The 26,882-nt window shown below is 40.7% G+C and overlaps 3 protein-coding genes, 1 non-coding gene and 1 pseudogene across 5 annotated transcripts; all 5 read right to left on the reverse strand.

The window, feature by feature from the left end:
• Positions 1-175: 175 nt before the first annotated feature.
• LOC18040754 (uncharacterized N-acetyltransferase p20) lies at positions 176-685 on the reverse strand. The gene has a single exon (XM_006433017.2). It carries the CDS (start codon positions 683-685, stop codon positions 176-178), a length of 510 nt encoding a protein of 169 aa, XP_006433080.1.
• A 6,273-nt stretch (positions 686-6,958) lies between these two features.
• LOC112098145 lies at positions 6,959-9,268 on the reverse strand. The gene is made up of 3 exons (XM_024183771.1): positions 7,987-9,268; positions 7,252-7,682; positions 6,959-7,018 (listed from the first exon to the last, which is right to left on the reverse strand). The coding sequence occupies exons 1-3, from the start codon at positions 9,266-9,268 to the stop codon at positions 6,959-6,961; spliced, it is 1,773 nt and encodes a 590-aa protein (XP_024039539.1).
• Positions 9,269-14,136: 4,868 nt separating this feature from the next.
• Positions 14,137-14,737, reverse strand: LOC18043135 (annotated as a pseudogene).
• Positions 14,738-15,687: 950 nt separating this feature from the next.
• On the reverse strand, positions 15,688-15,849 carry LOC112098743. Its single transcript, XR_002905852.1, has one exon. It is a non-coding gene; the product is annotated as a U1 spliceosomal RNA (small nuclear RNA).
• Positions 15,850-15,855: 6 nt separating this feature from the next.
• Positions 15,856-20,409, reverse strand: LOC18043136 (probable RNA helicase SDE3). Of its 2 annotated transcripts, none has more exons than XM_006433019.2 (5): positions 20,174-20,409; positions 18,945-19,775; positions 18,682-18,852; positions 16,804-18,258; positions 15,856-16,402 (listed from the first exon to the last, which is right to left on the reverse strand). In XM_006433019.2, the coding sequence occupies exons 2-5, from the start codon at positions 19,743-19,745 to the stop codon at positions 16,199-16,201; spliced, it is 2,631 nt and encodes an 876-aa protein (XP_006433082.2). In that variant the 5' UTR covers positions 19,746-19,775; positions 20,174-20,409; the 3' UTR covers positions 15,856-16,198. The 2 variants fall into 2 exon arrangements, with proteins under 2 accessions (XP_006433082.2, XP_024040441.1); XM_024184673.1 differs by having other exon boundaries at positions 18,945-19,783.
• Between the last annotated feature and the right edge of the window lie 6,473 nt (positions 20,410-26,882).

Genomic DNA, 26,882 nt, shown 5'->3' on the forward strand with positions numbered 1-26,882 from the left:
ATATAGCTGATGAATGATGATCATTAAGTCCCCCTTTTGCGCCATAGCTAGAAGTGTTACAAGACTTGTGCCTTAACGAAAACTAAAGCGATTGAACACAGAGAAACACAGATGATTTTATATAGAGACAAAAAGCATTTCAAAGATTGTTTAATTAGGGTTGCAATAGTAAAGCTTAGTCAGCCTCCACTGTGCTGAAAACAACAATGTCTACGCTTTTTCCCTTAACAAAGAAGTACTTCCTAAGAAGACCTTCTCTAATAAACCCAGCTTTTTCCATCACTCTTTGTGAAGCTTTGTTTTCAGAAAAGACCAAACCTTCAATTCTATCTAAGTACTTCAACTCCTTAAATGCACAAGCCACGGCGATCTTAACTGCTTCAGTTGCTACGCCTTTTCCCCAGTACTTAGCACTTATAGCATACCCGATCTCTCCCCTCCGTTCATCTTTCCCGATCCCCGGCATTACATAAATCGACCCAATTGGACGGTCTTTGACACAAATAGCTCTATACCAAGGATGAGACTTGATTACTTCCTTGAGGAAGGCCACGGCATCATCCCTGAAGGTAAATGTGTTCCATCTGCAATACTTTGTGACATTCTCATCTCCTGCCCATCCCATGAAGTCATCGACATCGGAAATTTTGAACGGCCGGAGAGTTATTTCTATAGGTTTCAACATGCTCTCAGATTATTAAGAGTGCACAACTATGAGAGCTCAAATTTATAGCCATAAAACAGTGGGTCGTTACTTGTCTTAAACTCGATCTATTGACGCAGTACGTGGAGTTTTGGATGGAAAGCTAAAATTTAAACACTCTTTATGTGTCACAAGACCAAATTGCTCAACTCAAGCTTGGCGGCTTTGGAATTTAAGCTGAAAAGCCAGATACGGATGTCAAAGATAAGCTACCAGCTGCCACTTGTGTGTCCACCAAAGTTGATTAATATGGAAGAATACGAGTTGAACTGGCAACTAGGGTCGAGCTGAATCTATTGTAACAAGAAAGTGGTACATTACATTTCAATGAGTTCGATACGTAACTGTTTTTAACGATAAGAGCAATTGTTTTCTTTTTACTCTCAAATCGAATTTAGATAGTGTTTTCAACTGATTTTGGGGTAAGAAAAGCCAAACCAATCTAGAACAATAAATTTGTTATTTTGAGGGGAGATGAGGTACCTCACTAATTTATTGTGTGCGGTGCGGTGTATCTGAAATTCGGGGGAGGTGAGAAGAGGAGAGAGAGTGGAAGGTCAGAAACAAGAGAGGTGTCCTTCAAAATGAGCTTCACGCCTGCAAAACAATGAAATAAATGTTAGAGGTGAAGCCAGGGTACCCCGGCGTTCACACTCCGACGCTCAAGTTAGCAAACTCAAGCTTTTATAGTCAAGAGAGCTGGCTAGCCCTCTGTAAATTAGGGTTTAAGGTTGAAGAAAACCTATTTTTTGGAATGTGAGTGTTAATGGTGAGTGAGAACATGATGGAGAATGAAACCTAGGCACCTTTATATATGGAGTACCTCAGCTGCCATGTGGCATACCCTTTTTGGCTAACGTCCTTTTACCTTTTTATGATTTTTGGGCCGTTAGGTGCATGTTGGCGGCGTATCTCATCCTTTGGAAACGTGGAGCGCGCTGGAGAGTGGTCTAGGGTACCTCTACAGTAGCTGTCGGGTAGGCGGCTGGGGACCACTGTCCTTGGGACAGTGTCCTTCACTTTTGGCAGAGGTAGCAGGCGGTTGTCCCTCCTTTTAGCACATCATTTTTTATTCCTATTCCTGACAAAATCGAATAATATCTTTTAGGAGGTGGAGACGTTTCTCATGGCGGATATTTCTAGAGGATTCTCTTGCATCCGTTCTGTCGGGTACCTCGAGTTACGTGGGGTACCTCTTATTATGCAGGGTACCCCTATTTGTGTGGGGTACCTCTATTTGTATGGGGTACCTCTAATTGTGCAGGGTACCTCTATTTATACGGGGTACCTCAAATCACGCCGGGCACCTCGGATTGTGCGGGGTACCTCAGATTGTGCTGGAATCATTCCATTGGTCGACACGTGGCGCTTTACTGTCTTTCCTATTTTTCCCTCAAACAACATCCCCCTAGTTTCTTTTTGGCGAGAAGTATTGGAGGCAAAAGAAACTCATTGTGTGAGTGACACGTGGCGACGCGGCTGGACCGGGGGTAGCTTGCTTAATTTCTTCCCTTGACTAAACTTGTGTACTTCGAACCAAAAAATCTTCTCTTTATCTTTTCCTTTTCCTTTTCCCTTTTTTTTTTTTTTTTTTTTTCTGGGAACCAACAGTTGTCTTCATATGTCTCTCTCATTTTTCTTGGGAAATGGCAGCCGTCTGACATGCAGTTTGAATTTTGAAAACATCAGACTCACACAAACATCCCTGAACTCCTTTCTTGGGCCTTGTGTTCTGTCAGGTTGAATTAAAAACTCCTGACGTGTGTCAATTTTCTCTCATTTATTTTGAAAATCCCCAAACGATCTCCTAAAAATTGATTGTTTTCAGTAGCCTTTTTCTTTCATAATTTCGTCTCTTCTCCTAACTGCATCAACTTTGCTCACAGGTAAAAAAAAAAATTTCTTCTTTACTTTTTTTTTTTTTTTTTAACGCTCGTTCATCTTCCCATGGGCTTTATTCTCCCTTTACTCTTTTTCTTTTATTTCATTCTTCTTCCGTTTTCTTTCTTTCCCATTTTCTTTTCTTTCTCCATTTTCTTTCTTCTTTCTTCTTTCCCTCTTTTCTTTCTTCTTTCTCTTTCTCTCTCGGCTGGTGTTGATCTGGTGCGTTTTCCGGCGTGGATCTCAGCTGCTGCAGTGGTGGTTTTGGGCTCCAGATCTGGTCGGTTCAAGGTGGTTTTCCGGCGGCTCACGGTGAGATCTCGGTCCGGCGTAGACACACGGTTACCTCCCTCTTTGTGCTTTCATTTTATCCTCGCTTTCTCTCTCTTCTTTCTCATTTTCTTTTCTCATTTTCTTCTTTCTTTTTCTTCTTTCTTTCTCGTTTTGGCCGGTGTTTCTCTCTGTGATTTCCGGCATCGGTTTAGTGTGGTTGCAGCTGGCGTCAGTTCGGTGGCTGCAGCCGCGGTAGGTGGCTGCAGTTTCTCGATTTTTCTCTTTTTTCTTCTTTTTTTTTTAATTTCGGCCGACGTCCTCCGTTGCATTTTTCCGGCGTCGGTTCGTCTTGGTGGCTGCAGCTTCGCGGTGGTTGCAGCCATGGCAGCCGGCGATGGTTCTCGGTGGTTGCAACCCTTCGTTTTTCATTTTTGTTTATTTATAAATAATCACATATATTTAAGCTTATTTCTTAATTTTATATGTGCATATTTTTACCCACTGATTTTGGTTGCCCGCAGCTTCGTCTCCCCACGATTATCAATCTCGATCTGCTGAGTTGGTGAATCATAGGTATCCCTCCTCGTTTCTCCTCTTTTTGGCGCATTTGCAGTGGCGTTATTTTGCATACTCTGAGAAAAATTTATTTTTGTTTTTGTTTGTTTTTTTTTTATTTTGTGGTTGGTGTTTGCATTTGGTGGTTGATGTGTGGTGGATGATGCTTGGTATGAATATGTTGCTGTTTGGGAAACTTGTGGCTTGTTGGATGTGTTGTTGGGGGACTTGTTGGATGTGTTGTTGGGGGACTTGTGTATGTGTTGTTGGGGGAAAGTAGATGGGTAAAAAACATCTGGTACCCGTGAGAAATCGACGTAAAGTTGGGGTTAGTAGGGTTGACAGTCCTCCTGCGGGTTCCCCTTCCCATATCTCCATTAGCGAGGGGGATAAGTCCCCCTAGTTCCTCTAGGAGTTGCAATTATCGTTCTGAGCTTCCCCCCTTAGGATTACTCCTCGTGTCAGCCCACACTTTCCCAGTAAACGGCCAACCCCCTATCCTAAAAAAAAGAGTAAGCCATCCTAAGGTTCCCGCTCGTTCCTCAGACCCGCCTCTCAAATCTCCCCCTGCCACACCTTCAAAATCTGGCAACCTTTTTTCCTTAGGCATTAGGAGGGCTACTTTGGGGGACTTAGAACAAATTAGAGGCAAATACAATATTCCTCCGTCTGTCCGGCTTAGGGTACCTCATGTGGATGAGCGACTTGAGTGTCCGAAATCTGATGGGATTGCCCTCCATATTGACCTCTTCGATCTAGGACTCCGCCTGCCCCTCCAACATTTCTTTATGAGAATGTTTAGTTGCTTAGGGGTAGCACCTGGGCAGCTGTCGCTTCCGGGGTGGACGACGCTTACGAGCTTACATGTGTTATGGTTGGAGGTCGTGAAGTGCGACATTTCTGTTCGGGAGTTGAGGGGTCTTTACCAATTCAAAATACCTAAGGGTCCCGATGTTGCTTACTTCTCCCCTTGGGGTGATCACGGCCATATTGTTGAGGGGAACCCCGCCTTAAAGAAAGGTTATCGAAAGGGATGATTTGTTGTCGAGGGTAGGTGGGGGACATAAACTCTGAGTGAAAAGGGCAACCCCGTGGAGGTTCTCAATTCCTTCAATGCAGACTGTAAGTATCTCCCTTACTTTCGGTTCTTTATTGTAATCCTTCACATGAATGTCTTGCTAACCTTGGGTTTTTTTTTTTTTTTTTTATGTTTTTGCAGGTGTGACATGTGCTAAAGGATCATACCCAGTTCAGGAGGTGGGGAAAGAGGTGAAGAAGTTTGTGGATAGGCTTCGAGGTGCACAGAGGGGTAGTGATGTGCTGGAGGAGAGCAGATTATGGAGAGCGGGGCTGATTGACCGAAGTCCTCCCCCTGCTCACGGGGTGACTCATGTATGATTCGGGTATCGAGGGGTACCCTATTATTATCTACGGGACTGGGGTACCCCGCTGTTACCACATCTCTATTTTACTTCCTCGCTTTTCATTTCCCATTTTTGCTTTTGTAGTACTTAGTACTTGTTCGGCTAACATAACTTTTGTGCATTGGGTGCAGTTATGGAATCGGCGGGTGACGCTTTTGACGCCTTTTTTCAAGCAGTAATGGACAGTGCTTCCGGATCTCAAGATTCGGCGGTACCCCAGAAAGGCTCCGGGCCACCTCGAGCTCCTGAATCAAAGGGGAAATCTCATGGTACCTCCCACAGCGGGTCGAAGGGTACCCCTCGCTCGAAGAAGAGAAAATTCGGGCTGGTTTCCGCTTTCCCTGAAGAGTTGCGCGAAGCTGACTTAGACCCGGCTTCCAACAAGGAGGTTTCGCACTTGGCTCGCTGTTTTTACTACTCCGCTAAAAATGTTACCTCCGAGGTTGCTGAGGAGACTGACAAGATGAGTTTGAGTCAACGCTATGGTCAAGCACTTAGGGCTACCCAAGAGTTAGGCTTTCCCGGGGTACCCCGGGTGTACCCTTTATCATTTTTTTTTTACTTACTTAATCCTATTGCCATACACATATATTTAACATGTCTTTTATGACTCGCAGGCATCTTTCCTCCTCAGCCACTGCATTCCAGACATTGATTCCCTTGTTGCCGTCCAGTCAGAGGTCGACAAGTTAAGGGGTGAGCTCCAAAGCCGTCAGTCTCGCGAGGATCAGTTTGCTCGAGAGGTCAAAACTTTGCAAGAGCGCATTACTGGCCTATCGGGAGAGAAAGCTCGGGTGGAGAAGGACCGCGATGAGTTGAGGGCCACCAATGATGATCTGTTATCCCGACAAAAGACGATGGCGGATGATGCGTTCTCACTTATCATTACGGAGGTGTGGAGCGTGGATCTGGAATTAGAGGTACCCCGCGTGCAGAAATTTGTCAACAAGGCCACAATTTTGAAGACAATTGCAGAGAGGAAGAAGTCTTCCCAGGCACGGTCAGGTACCCCTTCTGGGTCGCCTGGGGTACCCCGCGCGCTTCAGCCGTTGCCTGCCTCGAATGCTCCTACTTCGGCTGCTCATATTCCGGGTACCTCGGAGTCCTCTGCTGATCGCCCTATGGAGACGGATGTTGGGGATGACGTTCCCCCCTCGGTGTAGCCTTTTCACTGTGCTCTTGTTTTTTTCGGATCTATCCACATTTTGCTATTTGGACCTTGTTTCTTTCTTTTTGGTTTCTTGGGATATTTTGTATTATTGGGACTTCTCTTTTGTTATGATACCATACCACCGAGTCTTGTACTTTGCATGCTTGTTATTCTGCAAATGAATGTTTGGCTAAACTGTTATCTCGTAAATTTTCAAGGTACCCCTTTTTTTTTTTTAAATGTGGTACCCCCAGTACCTTATCAAATATTCAACATCAAGCGCTAGCTGGTGTACACAGATCGGTGAATTTGGTGCATGCCCTTCTTGGCAACCATGGCGGATTTCTCACAACTAGGTAATCAAAATATCATCGTGACATCTCGATCAAACGTTGAAAGCGCAATTGGTCCAACCAATCACTTTCTTATTCTTTTGAAGTTCCCTCCAAATTTTTCAAATAGCTTACCCCCTACTTTGCTCAAGTAAGAGGACGGAGGTGTGGGTGTACTCATACCTAAGCTGAACCTTGTGGCGCTAGGGTATGCCGGTTTTACTCCACCCTCGGGTCCTTTTTGACCCTCCCTCTCTTTGTTTAGGTAGCTTTGTCATGCTTCCGCAGAAAGGCTACCCTTGGGCTGTTCACTCTGTTGCCCATCTTGGCTTTGCATAGATCGTCACGATCTAGGCATATCAGGTACCCTGGCTGGTCTTGTGATAGGTTAGTCATAATTGACAAGTGTATGGCGAGAATTGCATATAACCAGATGCGAGGGTATATTAATGGCAATAAATGAATATAATCTGCATTCTAAGATCGAAGTGGCGAAAAATAGAGAAAGAACCCACATCATATTTGTTGAGAAAGAAAATACATTTATAGATAATGAAAGCGTTGATCAATACATGACTTAGCTTTGTTACCCTGAGGAGAATGGGAGACCGCAAGACCTCCTATCCTTTTCATTTGAAAATTAAAGAAACTCTAAAGTTGCAACTGACCAACATAGGACATTTGGGGTACCCCATTTGGCCTACCACACAAAAACATTAAAGAAAGCAAATAACAGCAAAAGACTAGAGGTTAAGACAATGTCCTTTAGTAATATTTCCGTAGCATTGCAGTATTCCAGGGGTGCCTCACGATTGTGCCATCCAGGTGGAGCAGCTTGTATGCACCTGTCCCAACGGGTTTGTCGATGCGGTAAGGTCCTTCTCAATTTGCCCCAAAAGCGCCTTCGCAGGGTACCCTAGTGTTTTGAGTTACCATTCTCAAGACCAAGTCTCCTTTCTTGAAGGATCGAGGGCGTACCATTTTTTCATATAGACCCGAAATGCGATGCTGATATATGGCTGTCATCAGTTCTGCTCTAGCCCTTTTCTCAGCTACCAAATCAAGGTTTGAAAAAACCAAGGAGGTGTTCTCGGCCTCATTAAAGTATTCAACCCTGTGAGAGGGTACTCCGATTTTCGCTGGGATTACTGCGTCAATACCGAATGCGAGGGAAAACGGGGTCTCCCTGGTGGAGGTGTTTTGAGTAGTCCGGTAGGCCCACAGAACCCCAGGTAGCTCGTCTACCCATGCTCCATTTCTTTCTTCTAGCCTCTTATTCAGGATACCTTTGATAATCTTATTAACGGCTTCGACTTGCCTATTAGATTGGGGATGGGCAGGTGTAGCAAATCGGTTGGCTATCCCTAGCTCCGAACAAAAACTTTGAAATTTTTCATTGTCAAATTGCTTACCATTATCACTAACAATTGCATAGGGGATCCCAAATCTGCAAATAAGGTTCTTCCAAATGAATTCCGTGGTTTTCCTTTCTGTGATGCTTGTTAGTGGCTCCGTTTCCGCCCACTTTGTGAAATAATCTACCGCCACGATTGCATATTTTGTTTGCCCCCTTTCGGTAGGTAACGGGTCAATGAGGTCCACTCCCCACATAGCGAAGGGCCAAGGAGAGGTTATAACTGTTAACTTCTCTGAGGGTAGGTGGGGTACCCTGGCGAACCTTTGGCATTTGTCGCAGCTTCGTACTATATTCTTGGCATCTTCCCGCATGGTTGGCCAGTAGTACCCCTGCCGGAGAGCTTTTTGCGCCAGTGATTGTGCTCCATCCACAAATTCCCTCATGTATTTCCCTCATGACATACTCGGCCTCGTTGCTTTCCAAGCATTTAAGGTAAGGAATGGTGAACCCTCTTCTGTATAGGGTATCCTGGATCAGGCAGTACCGCGCAGCTTTGTACTTTAGTCTTCTTGCTTCACTTTTATCTGAGGGGAGGTCTCCGTCCTTGAGGTACCTAATGATAGACTCCATCCAAAGTACCTCATTGGACAGTGATTCTACTTCCAATAGCTCTGGGAGACCAAAGCTGGGTGCGGGTATGTGTTCTGTCGTGATGGGGCCAGATGACTGGGCTACCCCAAGGGATGCCATTTTTGCCAGGGTATCAGCTTCGCTGTTCTCCAGTCGGGGTACCCTTTCCACCTTAACCTCGTAAAATTGGGACATCAACTCTCTGGTTTTTTCGAGGTACCCCTTCATGTTTTCTTCTTTCGCTTGATATTGCGCGGTAATCTGGCTTACCACCAACTGGGAGTCACTCTTGATGTGTACCATTTTTGCTCCCAAAGCCTTCGACATCCTCAACCCCGCTATGATGGCCTCGTATTCGGCTTCGTTGTTTGAAGCCTTGAATCCAAATTGCAGAGCATAACATATTTTCACCTTGTTCGGGTCGATTATAATAACTCCCGCACCACTTCCGTGTGAGTTAGAGGAACCATCTACATATATTTTCCAGACCTGTTCCCCTTCGTCGGTGGATGGGGTATTTGACAGGTACCTTAGATCACCTTCACCACTCGAGTCATTGGCAAATTCCGCAATGAAATCAGCGATGACTTGGGCTTTAATCGCTGAACGAGGCTTGAAGATGATGTCAAACTCACTTAATTCGAGGGACCATCGGAGAATCCTTCCGGACATGTCTAACTTCTGGAGGATTTGCCGGAGGGAAAGGTTGGTGACGACTGCAATGGTGTGAGCTTGAAAATATAGTCTGAGCTTCTGTGCGGAGACAACTAATGCCAAAATGATATTTTCAGAGGTGGGGTACCTCTTTTCGGCATTAACCATAGCCTTACTAGTGTAGTAAATAGGTCGTTGTACCCCATTATCATCCTCTCGGAGTAACACGGAGTTGGTGGCATGCTCGGATACGGCGAAATACAACAGAAGCACCTCTCCTGGCTCGGGTTTTGGCGAGTAATGGAGCATTCACGAGGTACCCCTTCAGTTCTTGGAAAGCTTCTTCGCAATCGGGTGTCCATTGGAGCTTCTTACTGGTCTTCAAAGCTTTGAAAAAGGGCTTACACCGGTCTGTAGCCTTAAAGATAAAGCGGCTCAGGGCAGCTACCCGGCCTGCCAAGCTTTGAACCTCCTTGATGGTGCGTGGCGACTTCATGTCAAGAACCGCGCAAATTTTATCGGAGTTGGGCTTCAATCCCCCGTTGTTGTACCATGAATCCGAGAAACTTTCCCGAGGTAATCCCGAACGCACATTTTTCAGGGTTAAGCCGCATCTGGTGTCTTCTCAAAACGGTAAAGGTATCTCTAAGGTGCTCCAAGTGTTCCCTCGCATGCACCGATTTGGTGATCATGTCGTCTATGTACACCTCCATGGTGCGCCCGATTTGTTCCTTGAAAATTTTGTTCACTGAAAATTTTGTTCACTAGCCGCTGATAGGTAGCCCCGGCATTCTTCAAACCAAACGGCATAACCTTATAGCAGTATAACCCACGGTTGGTGATGAAAGCTGTTTTCTCTTGATCGGGTTCATACATTGGAATCTGGTTGTAACCGGAGAAGGCGTCCATAAAACTAAGCATTTCATGCCCCGCTGTTGCATCAACCAGCTGGTTTACCCGGGGAAGCGGGAAGTTATCCTTGGGGGCAGGACTTGTTCAAATCGGTGAAGTCCACGCACATACGCCACTTTCCGTTTGATTTCTTGACAAGAATACCCAATTGGGGTACACTGCTTCCCGGATAAACCTCGCTGCTAATAAGCGGTCTACCTCTTGTTCAATTGCATCGTACCTCTCTTGGTTGAAGGCACAACGCTTCTGTTTGACCGGTTTATTACGCAGGCTGACATTGAGTTTGTGACAAGAGAGGGAATGTGGGATACCCGGCATATCCGAGTGGGACCAAGCGAATACATCGTGGTGCTCACGTAGGAAGGTGATGAGCTTCTCTCTTTGTTCCTCCGAGAGGTTGGAGCATACTTTCACTGTCTTTGTTGGGTCGGTGGCGCAAATCGAGACTGAAATAAGATCTTCAACTGGGATACCCTTTTTTTCATCTTTCAATATTCGGGGATCCAAGGGTGCCTCGACTTCACATTTGGGCTCCACCTGATCCCCGTGGGGTACCCTTGAGCTATCATCCGCAACTACTTTTACGCCCATTGGTGAGGATTCCAACCGTTTTCGTGGGTGGGCTACCTGAGGAGATTTTTTGAGTACCGCTCTTCGCTGTCTAGCAAGTGCTCGCTTTGAGGGGTAAGGTGTGGGCTGGCTGCCACTGGGGTACCCCTTCATTGGCGAATCAGAAGCTATTTGGTAAGTGACTTTGGAGGCCACAGAGAAACATCCACGAGCCGATTGCTGGTCCCCTTTAAAGGTGATAACTTCTTGGGCGGCCGGGACTTTCATGGCGAGGTAGTGCATGGATACCACCGCTTTAGTTGCTACTAAGAACGGCCTACCCAATATAATATTGTAGGCACCTGGGTGATCTACAATAAGAAAATCAATCATATGAACAACACGGTGAGGTACCTTACCAAGTGCAACGGGCAGTGTAATGATGCCCTTTGGTATAACCATATCTCCGGCGAACCCAATAAGAGGCGTAGCATAAGGGGTGATCTTTGGCGACTCAATCAATAGTTGATCCAATGCGCTTTTGAAAATGATGTCAACGGAGCTGCCGGTATCTACAAGAGTTCTTGCTACCTTACCGGTGGCAACCTTCAACGTAATTACTAAGGCATCATCATGGGGGTACGAGATACCCTCTGCATCTTTTTTTGTAAAAAGGATAGGCGGGGGATGGTGGGGTACCTTCGGTGTACCCCGTTCATTAAGGTTGACCTCTCCGCCAATATTGGTGGTTATCGACAACGATCTACCATAATTTTTAATAGCTCTCCTAGATTGGCCCGCTAAAGTCGATCCGCCCATGATCATCCGGACATACACGTCTTTCTTATGTCCAGGGGGTACCTCTCGTTCAGGACTGCCATCAGCTACCCGCTTGCCCTTATCTTTCTCCGCAGATTTCCGAGCTTCTCTCATGCCAGCAACAAATTCTTTAAGGTACCCGCTGAGAATCAAAGATTCAATTTCCTCTCGCAAGGTGAAACACTCGGATGTGCTGTGACCAAAGTCCTCATGGAACTCGCAATACTTCAGGCTACGCTTCATGTTGGGGTACTTCTTCATTGGCTTAGGAGGACGGAGGAGGCCGCTATCCCGAATATGGTAGAAGATCTGCTCTGGGGATTGATTCAGTGGATGGTAAGATTCGTACCAAGGCCTCGGTGGTGGTTCTCACTGATCCGGTGGTGGCGATCTTGGAGGTTGGGGTACCCTTGAGGTACCCTGAGGGTTATACCCTCGTCCCCACAGGGCAGCCCGTGGAGGGCTCCGTGCTCGGGGTACCCGCGGTATTGAGGCCTCCATCCTCTTGGGCTTCTCCTTGTTCTTTGTGACATCGGCCCTATCCTCTTGGCGCTTCAATTGGTATTTTTCGTCCATCTCCACTTGCTGCAACGTGCGGGAACGGGCTTCCCCATATGAAAGTGGGCGCTTCTTTTGAAAAGAACGCCATAACTTGCCCAACCGTAAATTTTTCTCAAAATGGGTCAATGTGTATTAGTTTCCAAATGCTCCGGTCCGCAGCACCTCTTGGTGGAAACGACTCACATACTCCGCCAAAGGCTCGGCTTCCCATTGCTTGATAAAGACAAGTTTGGAGGCTACCCTATCGTAGGTGGAAGCATAGGAAAACTCTTTAGTAAATTCGGATAACAATTGGTGTAGGGAAGATATGCTACCCACTTTCAAAGAGCGAAACCATGATTTCGCGGGGCCCGTGAGTGTGTGTGTAAACATCCTACACATGGCACTCTCATCTACACCCTTGATAAGCATCTGGTCGCGGTATAGCTCAGCATGCTCCGAGGGGTCAGTGGTACCCGAGTATTGGGGTATCTGAGGCATGGCGAACGCTTCGGGGAGAGCTGTCGTCCAAATCTCCATAGTGAATGGCGATTGGTAGGTCATTGGCGTTGGAGTAGCTGTGATGTTTTGCTTCTCAGAGAGGAGCTTCACTTGGGCTTCCAGGTTCTCCATTTTTTCCACAAGTTCGAGGGGTACCCTCGGTGTACCCGATGATGTCGCCGCCATTTGAGAAGCTCTTTTGGCGTTTAACTTCTCACGGAGATCTTCGTGGGTACGCTTTGCACACCTCGTATCTTGGTTGCTGCGGGAATTACAAGAGGCGGTGGAACGCTCGTCGCGGGAGCCCACGGTTTGAAACTTAGAACGGGTACCCGATGGCCTATGCTTTGGTTTGCTGGCCTCGGGTACCTCTTTTCTGACCATATCTTGGTCACTTGTTTGAGGTGGTGGAGCATCTAGCGTCACTGGTGGAAGTGAACTTTCGGGTGCCCGAGATCCAACCGCCCTAAGTATTGCGTGGGCAAGATCCTCGAAACGTTTGTGAGAAATAGATTCCTCATCTTGGCGAACACCCGTCGATTGCTTGATACCCTTACCCTTACTGATGCGGGCTACCCTTCTTGCGGGATCATTACCTTCGCTGCTGCTGTCATCTCTCATCCTTGTAGGATCCCCCATTAAACCTTCGGGAGGTACGTCGGGTGCCGTGTATTGGAGTACACACAACAACTAGTTTGGTAACCGCGGAGGAGGCTTTTTGTGCGTCTCCCCACAGACGGCGCCAATTGTTTTCAACTGATTTTGGGGTAAGAAAAGCCAAACCAATCTAGAACAATAAATTTGTTATTTTGAGGGAGATGGGGTACCTCACTAGTTTATTGTGTGCGGTGCGGTGTATCTGAAATTCGGGGGAGGTGAGAAGAGGAGAGAGAGTGGTAACAATGGTGGAAGGTCAGAAACAAGAGAGGTGTCCTTCAAAATGAGCTTCACGCCTGCAAAACAATGAAATAGAGGTCAGAGGTGAAGCCGGGGTACCCCGGCGTTCACACTCCAACGCTCAAGTTAGCAAACTCAAGCTTTTATGGTCAAGAGAGCTGGCTAGCCCTCTGTAAATTAGGGTTTAAGGTTGAAGAAAACCTATTTTTTGGAGTGTGAGTGTTAATGGTGAGTGAGAACATGATGGAGAATGAAACATATGCACCTTTATATATGGAGTACCTCAGCTGCCACATGGCGTACCATTTTTAGTTAACGTTCTTTTACCTTTTTATGATTTTTGGGCCGTTAGGTGCATGTTGGCGGCGTATCTCATGCTTTGGAAACGTGGTGCGCGCTGGAGAGTGGTCCATGGTACCTCTGCAGTAGCTGTCGGGTAGGCGGCTGGGGACCACTGTCCTTGGGACAGTGTCCTTCACTTTTGGCAGAGGTAGCAGGCGGTTGTCCCTCCTTTTAGCACATCGTTTTTTATTCCTAATTCTGACAAAATCGAATAATATCTTTTAGGAGGCGGAGACGTTTCTCAAGGCGGATATGTCTGGAGGATTCTCTTGCATTCGTTCTGTCGGGTACCTCGAGTTACGTGGGGTACCTCTTATTATGCGGGGTACCCTTATTTGTATGGGGTACCTCATATTATATGAGGTACCTCTATTTGTGTGGGGTACCTCTATTTGTATGATGTACCTCAAATCACGCCGGGCATCTCGAATTGTGCGGGATACCTCAGATTGTGCTGGAATCATTCCATTGATCGACACGTGGCGCTTTACTACCTTTCCTATTTTTCCCTCAAACAGATAGCTAATTAAATAAAATTATTTGAAAAAAAAATTCATCAAATGAAACTGTTTTTATTATAAGAACTATGAATAATATATTTAAAAAATCCCAAATTATACATATCAGTTAAGTTCAGATTTTCCTTCGGCAGCGAAATTTGTGGGCAAAATACTATACACATAAATCTCTAATTTTTCCCTTAAGATGGGTATATTTTCTCAGATGGCCTTCCTGAACGAACCCACATTTCTCCAACACTCTCTGGGAAGCCTTATTTTCTACATCAAATTAAGCTTGTAATCTTAACACATCGGGAAAGTCCTTGAAAACTTCATTAAGGGCAAGTTTCACTGCCTTGGAGGCAATCCCATGGCCCCAGTACTTCACGGCAATAGCATACCCTATATCGGCCCTACACCTGTCGTCACCCGATCCCGGGAAGATCGAAACGAACCCAATCGAACGGTCATATATGCATATGGACCTACGCCAAGGGTGGGGTATACAAACATCCTTGATGTAGGTCAACGCTTCTTCCCCGGATGTAAAAGTGTTCCATCTGAGGGATCTTGTTACTTGTTCATCCCCTGCCCATAACATGAAATCATCAACGTCCGTTGCCTTGAATTGACGGAGGGTGATCCTTGATAAATCAATCTCCATTCGGTGAGAGGACACTGTTAACTACATTTCTGCTCTCATTTTATTTGTAGCCAATTTCGGACAAGCTTTTCAATATTAAATGCGTTACCAGTCTTATTTTATTTATAGCCAATTTAGGCGATACACGTAAGAGGATGACAAGGGTCCAAGTGTTGTAACCACAATCTGAACACTTTTTTAAGTCGGCAAAATCTATCTATTCTAGGCTGTGGAGTAGGGTCGGCTCAATAAAATTTTGGGCCCTACGCAAAATCTCTAAATTAGGCCTTCTTATTTCAAAGAAAGTTAATTTATGATTAACATTTTTACAATAAATATGTATGATTACTTTTTTTAGATATAAATCGTTAACAAATTTCCTACATGATAATTATTTATTGCATTTATTTCTTTTTTCTTAAAGAAGAAATCATTAAATAATTTTATTTGATGGAAATTTAACTTTAAAAAAGAGAATAATTCTCAACTAAATCTCGGTGGGGTCTAAATTTAATTAAGATTTAATGTTAAATGATTGAAAAATATTGAAATCCTACATTTTAAATAAGAAAATAATTAAAAACAATTTTTTTAGTGGAGCTATATATTAAGGAGTAATGATACAGCCACAAACTCTTGTACAAACTTATTTTGTACAAACTGATGTGGCATGATAATATTGGTTGAATTAAATATCACTTGGCCCACATGATTTGTTTTTATTAATTTATATTTTCATTCAACCAATCTTATCATGCCACGTCAGTTTGTACAAAATAAGTTTATACAAGAGTTTGTGACTGTATCATTACTCTATATTAAGATGGGGCGTAATGTTTAGGTGAGCAAATATAATTATAAATAATAAAATAAACCTAAAATAGGATTTTAGCAGTTCTCTGATTGTATTACGAATAGGAAACTCACTTAAATGATCAAAAAGTCAAAGAGGCAACAAATTAAGTAGTTTTGCTAAAAGCGAAAAATAGAGAGCCCGAAACTAATAAAAATTTAACGAGAGTTGGGAGGGGGCCGCGCGAACGCAGGCCCCCACTGCCACAAATTATGACGTAGGCTCAACCACTTTGGGTTGACCTTAGGCGGGTGCACCTCCCAAGTGCAATGGAGGCCACCAACCTAGGCCATGGGCCTTCATGATCGCCCATTGACCCCGTCCAGGTAAGTATGTTCTTCAGTTGCTTGGCGCTCATTATTTATATCTTTTGTCATGGCTGCTTTTTTGTATCGCTTCGATGTGGGATACATTAGTTTTTCATTAACCAAATTACCAAAGCATAGCCATAAAATAGATCTCTTTGACAGACACTATCATATTGAGGATCAACTCATACAAGTTGGCAACAATTGTTCATCAGCCATCACGATGAGCTTAATCCTGAAAAATATTCTATACTATTATTCCGTTAAAGCAAATTAAAACCTGAGAAATTCAACCAACAAAAAAAAAAAAAAACCATGTAAATCGACTGACGAAAACCTTGAGTAGTTCTTTTAATCATAATGAAAGAGTGGCAGTTACTTCCAACCATCTGACCATTCAGCTTCATCAGCAAGAGGTTTTGGAGTTTCCGTAACCTCTTCAGCTTGAAATGGTTGTCCCGACGAACCTGAGTTCGAGGAATACGGATCATCTGCACACTCTTGTCTTTCAGGAGCAGGGCAGCCTTGGTAAGAGTTATTGTCACAACAATGCCACAACAGCTTGTTCCAGTAAGGGTCCTGCATTCAGAAGAACCATAAATCATTAATTTTCTCAACTGCCTAATATATCATACAATTATGCATACCTAGGCAAGATTAATATTTCAGAAAATCCGAAAGACATCCCTCAGGTAGTTGTGTAATGGTGATCGATAAAATATTGTTTAATGAGTGGACAATGTAAATGGCCTCACTAGACACTGTTAATGACGGCAAAAAATGGACTATGCTTCAAAGAATAGACTGATAAAAGAATGTACAGCATTTAATACTGCAGATATCTGCTTCTTTCAAATATTCCTCTGAGATTATTCCAAACCATTTTATAATCTAAATGACCTTGCAATTGTAATGGTTCGATAAGCAAGCATATTAAATTATAGCATTGGCAATGTACTTAGAAGAGGATATGTGAGTACCTGACAGACTATGTGAGGATTCCCAACAATAATAAGCAGTGATCTGGCACGAGTGATGGCAACATTAAATCTCCTTGGATTGCTAAGAAATCCGAGACAGTAAGTTCTGTCAAATTCATTGTGTTTGACTGTTGATCTGACAGTCGATACGATGATGACCTCTCTCTCTTGTCCTTGAAATTGTTCAACAGTCCCGACCTTAACATCCGGCATATCCCATGTTTCAAGTACTTTCTTGATTTTGAGGACCTGCTGGCGGTAAGGTGTTATAACCCCAATATCTGTCTCATTAAGCTCTGTATTTTCTCTCAGCTTGTTGATGATATCGACAACCTTGCTTACCTCGAATCTGTTAAACCATGATGGATTGTTACCCTCTCTTTCATCACAGCCTTGAATACCAAAGAACAGAACAGGAAAGTCTTTGTTCGGAAAGATGTCCACCTTAGCACTTGACAAGGAAGTGGCATCATCTTTGCATGCCAGTAACTCCCCTCCATAGAAGAGCTTCGAAGGGAGATCTAGAATTGCAGGATGACAACGATAATTTCTCACCAGCTTTGTAACATAACCTTCATCTCCATTGCGGTAAAATTCACATTCGAAAAGCCTTTCAAGATATGATTTTCCTAATCCAAAAGTCTCCGCATCTTTTGAATATATAACCGGACCTAGTTGCTTCGGATCTCCAGCAAGAACAACAACCGTTTGTTTTGTACAAAGGTTTGCTATGGGAATCATGCTTTCTGGCTCTGAAGCTTGTCCGGCCTCATCTAAGAAAATGTGAGAAAAATTACCACGTTTGATACCATTTGTATTAAGTAGAGATGAACTCATATATGTAGAAATGATGATCCTGTAACGCCCCAAGGCCTCGCGTGGAGGGCATTTGAAAATGGACCCCTCAAAAAAGCAGAAGCGAATAAAATCAGTTGGAACATCCTCATAAGGACGGCTTGTAGCATTCAGCCTAAGTATTTCATTCTCTTTAATTCCAGCAACTTCATTGGAGATGAGTCTCTCTAACATGTGATCTGCTGCACTGTTTGAAGCAGCGCATACAAGAATCCGACTATGCTCTCTAGTCGAATATACTTGTAAGATTGCTTCCACCAGAGTCATCGTTTTACCTGTGCCAGGAGGCCCATAAATCACATAGGGAGGCGCACCTTTGCATCCAAGGATGATCTCAACAGAACGCGTCTGTTCCTCATTTAGACTAGTAAAAGGCACAAATGGGGCTGCCTTAATCGATCTCCGTGTGGTTGATTGTGATGGAAAGAGAAGATTGGGTTCTAAATTCTCTGCTGCTTGAACTGCTTGATACATCCTCCTCATGTTTATCCTATTATAAGTGAAGCTGACATTGTACAAGCTGCCATTTCTGTGTTGAGTGTGAAATTCTTTGGCGAATTTCAGGATCACTTCATCAGCCTCGACACGGTAGATGGAACCCTGTAAACATCCCTTAAATAAGTATAAAGATTTTGAAAAAGAAAGATTATACTATTCAAAATTCAATAATATAAGTTCATATATAAATATATATAAATAACTAAGCCATTGAAAGTAGTTAAGACATCCATGCTCAAGAACAAGCTGATCAAGGCTCTCCTCAAGCTATGTTTTCAAAATAAATGACCAAAAGAGAAATGTATTGTGGAACCATATGCAGTAAAATAAAATCATGAATAGGCAGCATCATGACTTCAAAAGAGAGAGATGAGATGTAACTTCATTGTCCCATTAGTTTAGAAGCAAGACATGGTTGGGCAAGGAAAAGATTATAAATTTCAAATTGATTGGTGTTTCAACATTGAAGCATGCTACGGCACTCTTCTGAGAGAAGAAACAATTATTCCAAGACGAGGAACAAACCCGACACACTTTCTTGGCATCAGCATTTGCGGCAGCAAGCTTCACGAAAACGAAATCCCCATGTACAAGTGAAGGCCTCCTCTCAGCTAAACCCGGGACATCAAGAGCCAGTAAGTGAGCCCCTTTCCTCCTCATGGTGACGCATTCCATGCTATGGCACCGCATATCTTCCTGCACGAAACCAAACAATTTCAGATCCCACTAGAAAAAGAAGAGAGCAGTTAAAGATTATTACCTCAACTGAGATGGCATTAATTAATTACCTCCAAACGTAGCTCTTCCATAACAAGCAATGTACTGAAAAAAGAAAAATAATTCTTCCTCACCAGGCCCTCTACCAGAAATTGAGGGAGTATCTTGTTTGCCAGCGACTCACGAACATCATTTGGGATTGGAAATTCGGGGAGCTTATAATTGGAACCTCGTTTTGTTGTTCTAGCTTCTGTTGTTGTTCTAGCTGGACTCGAGGAAGCAACATATTCATCAACTGCAGATTGCATTTTTCTTGGTACTCTCGAGTATGGTCGATTAGAAGCCAGAGACCGAGAGACACTGTCTTCAGCCAGCAGTAACACCATTCGTTCAAATCTATCATCCCCGATATCAAATTGCACCACAGATTTATGCAAACCCATTTCCTTAGGCTTGCAAGATAACCAAATGGTTAAAGTCCTGAGAGGTTGAAGCACTCTGTCCTCAATAGAGAATCCCTCTAAAAAGCCTTGATCTTTCTGAGGGTCCGGTTTGCCTGAAGGCGGTTCCATTAGAGATAAAGTGAGAGAATTTGCGGGCTCTGAGCAGTAGATTCTGATTCCCCAAACTTCAACCGGTTCAGGAGTAGTGTTCTGAATTGTAATTGAACACTTGGAAGTTTCTCCTACAAGAATAGACTGAGGTTTCCCTTGAACAAAAGGAAATGGAACCGATATGATAACGGGACCCTCCCCACTTGGATCATAGCTCAAAACTGAGTGATCGTCTTGAAAATCAATAAATCCAATCTCTCTTTTTTCTCCTGTGACAGAGCATTCGTCGTCCCAACAATCCTTTTCAAGGTTGCTCATCGTTCAAATGGTATGAATCAAACTAAGTTCCTGAAATGCTTAACATGTACCAATAAAGTAAATACTACTTACACATAGAACAAAGATACAGCAACAATTCATCACAAAAAATGATCCAAAGGATAACACTAAAGTCACCAGAATATAAAGAACAATAACACTCTTTAACGAACAGAATGTTACAAAAGTCTAACACCAAGAACAACATTCAACCTTTGAAGTCCCAAAAATTTAGTAGGAGTATAGTTTTAATCAATATTAACAACTAGAATTTCCAACTCTTCACTAAAGTAATAGCATCCATTCTCTCGGCCATGATTTTCTCAAAATCAAAATTAAAAAAAAAAAAACACAAGCTCATTTGAAATACAAGACATGGTAATAAGATTAAACGAACTATAATCTGAAAAGAGATAACAAGCACGAACCTTTGATTGAAAAAAAGCCTTAAAATCTGAAATGGGCAGTGAAAAGTTTGAAACTTCAATGGGCAGTGAAAAGTGAATGTATTAATGCTGCATTTGCATTTGCTTTAAAAGGAATTGAACTGGCTTTCTACTTCAGAAGTTGGAAGGACAGAAGAAGCATAAGGAGAGTGAGTAGAAGAAACCGCCTTTCATAAAGACAACGTGTTTTTGAAGTTTCAATGCAAGTACTAACAATAAGCGCGTTTTCAGAACTAAGAGAATCTCAGATTTTTGTTTCAGTACGTAGAATTAAAAAGACTGATGCGAACACGTGGCAGGATATTACTGGGTACTTGTTGGGAGTCAATAGACAGTTTGATGGGTTTACTTTTGCCAAAGGGGAAAAAATTAAAAAAGAAACACGGCTGTTCTCTCCATTTGATAATAAAGGAAACATAACGAATTGCTGAGCTGTAATCCGGTGCACTCAATATCATGATAGACGCTCGCGTTTTAAAAGGTTATTGGCTCAAACCATTCTTTGAGGAGATTCGTGGTTTGTTATTATGTATTCGATTGTGGCTGATCACTGCTTCTTACTTGTTGCCTTGTTGGAGAAGGGCTGTTATTATGTACTCGATCGTGGCTGATCACTGCTTCTAACTTGCTGGAGAAGGGCTTTCTTAAATGGACTAAGTAAAGAATTTGTGGTCTGTTACTTCTTGGAGAAGGCTTTGTTATTTGCCCCCAGCCGAGTGCTCTCAAGAGTTTTAAACTTTTAATTTAACTGCCCAGCCGAGTTTGAATCTGGAATAGATAATTAAACAAATTAATTTGAACTTTACTTTTTTTTTTCCCGCATTGAAATAGATCTGGCTCTACAAAATTCACGCGGACTACCCAAAATCAGTACCCCCACCCCACGGCCTTCTTGATACTACTTGATGATGGAGATGCACGATGAAAAATGATTTTGATTATGATATAACAAAATACGAAGAAATGAAAAACAAAGTGTGATCAAGATAAGGTATGTGACTGCATGAGTATAATTAAGTGTGTCAAGCTTCGCTACATGCTGGACTTAGGTAGCTTGAAATGTGTACAATCGCGCACTAGATCAATTTCTAATGAAAACATATTGATATGAATTCAAACATTATTATCTAAAATCTTATTAGAGTCAGCCAAAATTTGACATGTTTTATGGAGGGGGCTTGCCAGAATTTAGGGAGATGAGTGATGCTATTGGCATCCCTAAAAACCCCTCATAGAGTTAACAATTTTTTCATTATTCAAAATTACATAAAAGGATAACTGGCAGATTTTGAAATAAATATCACTTCTTCAATAATCTAATCGCAGGTAGATTAGATGATTTTTCTTCTTTTTTTGAAGATGGCCTTCAATTCACTATTATTTTTACAATTTTTGTTGACAATTCCTTTCTCAACAAAATATTAAAGGAATTACATCTCTAACTATTGTCAACTGTATCGTGCGAATAATTTGATATTTATAGCTTTTTTTCTTTCTTTTTTTTCTCATTAAGTGTACGTTTATTTGGTCATATTTAATTCTTTTCAAATCTTAAAATTAATTTTACTTTAAAAGAGAGAGCCTTTTTTCTTAAATAAAAAGTATGAGCGTTTAAAGATAATATTATCTTCAATTATAGGATACAAAGATAATATCATTATCTGAATTATGATGGGATATTTGATGGGTGCTTATAGTTTTATTCTAGGGAAAAGCATATTGATAACAACCCAAACAAACGGACTTGACTAGCTTACAGAATCTGTAAGCTACAGACTGCAGCATCAGCCGTTGGATGTGGTTGGATGTGGAGTGAGAAACTAAACAATAGACAATCGGATGGTGGGATGACGGGAGATGTTTGTTACAGAATCTGTACCATAGACAGGTCCCAAACATTAATATCTAAAATCTTATTTGACTCGCCAAAACCTGACATGCTTTATGGAGGGGACTTGCTAGAATTTCCGATAGAAATTATGGCCTAGGATCAGCCACCATGGGCTAACCTTAAACGGGTGCACCTCCCAAGTGCAATCTAGCCCACCAACCTAGCACATAAGCCAGGAGCCGTCTTCATCACTCATTCACCCACCCAAATAAATTTTAGTGTACATTTCTCTGCATTCCTTATTTATAGCTATTAGGAAAGCAGCACGATCGTCTCTTGCCGACGTGGGATTAATATAGTGTTTTCATACTTTGTCAAGAGTCGGAAATTGAAGAGTGGAGACTATATGAAGCAGCTATATACTGTTGCAATTAAAGATGGTTTGATGCAACAAAATTAGAAACAAACGTTGTTTCTACATTATGGTGACAATTGTTCATGTCCAGCAAATGTATATTTTGGCATATTCTTAAAAGAAAACAAAAGCATAACGTTTCTCACAAGAATGTTGTTACATGCCGTACACAACTGAGAGTTTGATAAAGTTTTAGTTATGATCAATATGATGTATATCTTGCATGAGAAATATGTTCATGCATGAATTGGAATCTCCATTTATTTATTTAATTTATTTAAGGCCTTAGTATACTGTATACATAGCAGGAGAGATGTAAAAATACATCAAAACACTCAACAATTGTATGTACAAGTGCACTTTTGGGGTATAAATGGTGCCGGATGAGAATCACATTGTCTTTCTCCATTGTACCTATTTTGGCAATCGTCTCTACATTGATTATCGCCGTTGCATGGCCAAGTTTACACGCAAAGTTTAGGTTCTTCCGCTCGTACCCTGTTTTCATCTGTTTTCATGCACAATATATTAGCTATTAGGCATGCCTTGTGAAAATTTTCATTATAATTACGTACTTAAAACTACTTAATGAAACCATATCACAAAGTTTTTTAACAAGAAAAATGAAAAAAGAGATTTATCAGTAGAGACTAGGAGACCGAGAGCAAGCAATAAGCAAACTATAGTAAGCTTCATCATCTTTTGAAAATATCAACAGAGTTTTTTTATAGAGTTCTAAAAAAACTTTTGAGAAACTCTTCTAGTTACTTTGATTGGATATCTATCATAGAACAAGGAGATGTATTTATAGGGGATAATATGATTCATACATTAAGTTACTGTGTTCTAAAACAAGAATGTAAATCTAGGAACGAGAATAATTTGAATAACTATTATGATTTCTTAGTTTTGGTAAGTAAATCAAGAACTGGTATGACATCACGTAATTAAGTAAATTCTATTTACTTACCAAAACTAAGAAACTATGATAACTATTTTATTCAAATTATTCATATTCCTAGCTATATTTACAGTCTTGTTTTAGAAGATAGTGAATTAATGTTTGAGTCATATCATCCCCTATAGATACATCTCCTTATCCTGTAATTGATATTCAAGCAAAATAGTTTCTTAAAAACCTTTCAAAACTCGATAAACAACTCTATTAACATTTTCAAAAGATGGCAAAGTTCATTGTTGTTTGCTTGTTGCTTGCCCGCATTCTCCTAGTCTCAGCTGATATATCTCTTTCTTCATTTTTCTTGTTAAAAAAATTTATGATATTGTTTCATTAAGTAGTTTTAAGTACGTAATTATAATGAAATTTTTTCACAAGACGAGTCTAATAGCTAATATATTGTGCATGCAAATAAATGAAAACATGGTGCTCACAGAAGAACCAAAGCGTAAACCTAAACATTGCGTGCAAACTTGGCCATGCAACGGCAATGATCAATGTAGAGATGATTGCCAAAATAGGTGCAATGGAGACGAATATGATGTATATCTTGCATGAGAAATATGTTCATGCATGAATTGGAATCTCCATTTATTTATTTAATTTATTTAAGGCCTTAGTATACTAAGGCTTTAAATAAATTAAATAAGACAGTAGAGACAATGGTACCATGCTTCAAAAATATTTCTAACAAAAGATATATACATAATTGATCGTTAATATAAACTCTCAGTTATGTATGGCATGCAACATCATTTAATTACTTGTATCTAGCTATTCAATTGCATAGCCGAATGATCAACAAGGCAGAATCAAGCTCTTGTGGGATTCTTGTGACAAAACATTATGCTTTTTCCTTTTAAGAAGATCAAAAAACATAGAATACTTAGTATAACCTGTGGATTGTTAGTTTCTAATTTCATTGCATTAAACCATCTGTTATTACAGCAACACCTACTTCGTGTAGTCTAGTCCTGCAATGAAGTTACTCTCGAATTTAAATTAGCTTCAGTCATTAAAATCTACACACATGAACTAAATGAAAATTGAAAAGAAGAGATAAGAAAACAAATTGTTTATGAGCGAATACAAATGTATAACTGTATAATAGTATATAGGAAACTCATTAACCTCATAAGAAATAAAACTAGCTGATTAGTTATTGATTCGACATTTTATTGCAGTAGAAAGTCGATGTGTATCAGTCAATTGACTTTGTTAAATAAGTATTATTTATAAATCATAATATTCATAAATTCAATTTAGGATATGTAACATGTTCTCATCTCGATTGACATCATAGGTTTATAACTAAAAGAGGCTAAGCACTAGAGAGAACAACTAATCTCATATCAAAATTTGTCGACCACTTAATTAAATAGTAATTAAATAATTTCCAAATGTATTTTCTAGAATATTAAGAAATAAACATTGAATAACACGTGCATATGTGGCTGAGAACAAATATGAGTAAATGTGGTAGAAGGGTTAAACAGTTTGTGAAAAAAGCCACATGTATTGTTGATTAAAGAGACTATATAATAAATAGGAGGTGATGAGCTGTGTTCATCAGTTGAATTAAATCAAAATCATGGCGGTGTCCAATAAGTTGGCATTGTATGGCTACTGATCTTAGCAATTCCTGCATTATTACTTGAGGCGTAAAACTAATAAAAAAAAGTTTATGCCTTAATTAAAATAAAATTTATTCTCAAAATATCTTTTGAAGAAGACAGTCGTTCCATGTTTTTCAAAGCATATTGAACTTAAAAGTTAATGATGGGTGTTATTTAACAAATTAGCCAATGAAAATTTCCTAATAGTTTTGTAACATAACATTTATTTTATTTTGAATATAACGTGATGTTTATTTAAAATAAAAGTAACTTTTTAATTTATAAATTAATTTTGATAACAATCCAATAGGATTTAGACCCGAATTAGCTTTTAAGCTATAGCCACTATGACGAAAAAATTATAACTATAAAATAAAAGTTGATAGCATGTGGGAAGTATAAAAGTTGATAGCATGTGGAGTAGCCAATATGTATATATTTTGATTTCATCTAACGTGACTAAATAAACTCAATATGTATATATATATATGTATTTACCAGTTCTCATGATGATTACATCACTGAAGATATCTTTTATGGTAACACTTCACTTCTTGTGGCTAATTCTTGGTCTATAAAGAATCATGTCCAACTCCTCTTTAGAATCTTTCTCTCAAACTCCATTCAATTTTAGTACGGATACATGTCTTCTTATCTATATTTGGTTTCATCTAACGTGATTAAATATATTCATAAATAATGATTTTGCTAAAAAATCTATAGAGTCTCCTGTGTATTTATACATGAAATCCACAAATCTATAAAATAAGAATTTTCAAAATAATTCAATATTCAACCAACTTCATTGATTAACCTCCTCAATTAAAATACCACACATCATAGTAAATAATATACATAAAGGGGTAATGGGCTTGGCTTTATTAATACTACTTTAGGTTTTTTAATTTGACCCCTCAAATTTTCTCACTAACCCCTATTTTTTAATTTATCTTATTATTTTTCAAAACTGCTCTTATTTAAAATAAAAAATATTATTTTTTATCTTCTTTTATTCTCCCTCCCCCCACCCCACCCCTTCTCTCCAAAAAAGAACCATTACCATACCACCTATCTTCATCAATAACAAGTTCATCATTATCTATCTTCTCCACTATCAAGCCGTCAATGGATTCACTAGTAGAAAAAAAGGCTTCACTTATACTAGCCTACTGACACTATATTAAAAGTATCAGCATTTGATGACCTAAGCTATTTTTAGTGGTTTTAACAAATAAGTGTAAGCGGGTATTGACACTATAGTATCATAACCCTTCATTGATACTTAGAAGTGTAATTTTAGTTTTAGTTTTATTTTTTTATTTCCCTTATTATTAAACGACATCGGCTTTTTGTCTTAAAATTTGTTCACTATAAATTGACTACTTAACGAAAAATTTTGTGTTTCATCTTTCCTCCCTCGCGACGTTTGTTCCCTCATCTCTTACCAGATCTTTTCCTCTCTTCATCAAAACCAAACCCTAATTAAACCAAATAAATTAATCACTCTCTCTATTATGCTAGAGTAAATGAAACAAAAATAGGCACTAGAGATTAAAGATGAAAGACAAGAATATCTAAAAAAATCCTAACATATTAAAGATTGAGAAGAATATTGTAATAGAAGATCAAATATCAAAGTTGTTGAGGTAATCATCGTAATTTTTTAATTTCCTTTTCAGATTCGTATATTAAACTTTGAACTTCAATTTTTCCAGTGTTGTCCTGGCTTGAAGAAAAGAAATTTTCAATTGAAAATAAACTATCTGAACACTTCAAAAAATTTGGTCATTCCCTTTAATTTATTTTTCGCCAAAAATTCCCTTTCTGTCGTTCTTTCTCTCATAGTCGAAACCAAAACTCAAATCCCCAAC

Source organism: Citrus clementina, unplaced genomic scaffold, assembly GCF_000493195.1.
Source record: "Citrus clementina cultivar Clemenules unplaced genomic scaffold, Citrus_clementina_v1.0 scaffold_5, whole genome shotgun sequence".
NCBI classification, from domain to species: Eukaryota; Viridiplantae; Streptophyta; class Magnoliopsida; order Sapindales; family Rutaceae; genus Citrus; species Citrus x clementina.

Coding starts and splice junctions, on each gene's coding strand:
- LOC18040754 (XM_006433017.2), bottom strand. CDS start 685: ATGTTGAAACCTATAGAAATAACTCTCCGGCCGTTCAAAATTTCCGAT.
- LOC112098145 (XM_024183771.1), bottom strand. CDS start 9,268: ATGCTCCATTACTCGCCAAAACCCGAGCCAGGAGAGGTGCTTCTGTTG. Junction 7,683..7,986: donor AATGCCAAAGGTTCGCCAGG/GTACCCCACCTA, acceptor GTTCGGAGCTAG/GGATAGCCAACCGATTTGCT. Junction 7,019..7,251: donor GAGACTTGGTCTTGAGAATG/GTAACTCAAAAC, acceptor TTTGTGTGGTAG/GCCAAATGGGGTACCCCAAA.
- LOC18043136 (XM_006433019.2), bottom strand. CDS start 19,745: ATGAGCAACCTTGAAAAGGATTGTTGGGACGACGAATGCTCTGTCACA. Junction 18,853..18,944: donor TGGAAGAGCTACGTTTGGAG/GTAATTAATTAA, acceptor GGTTTCGTGCAG/GAAGATATGCGGTGCCATAG. Junction 18,259..18,681: donor ATGCCAAGAAAGTGTGTCGG/GTTTGTTCCTCG, acceptor GGATGTTTACAG/GGTTCCATCTACCGTGTCGA.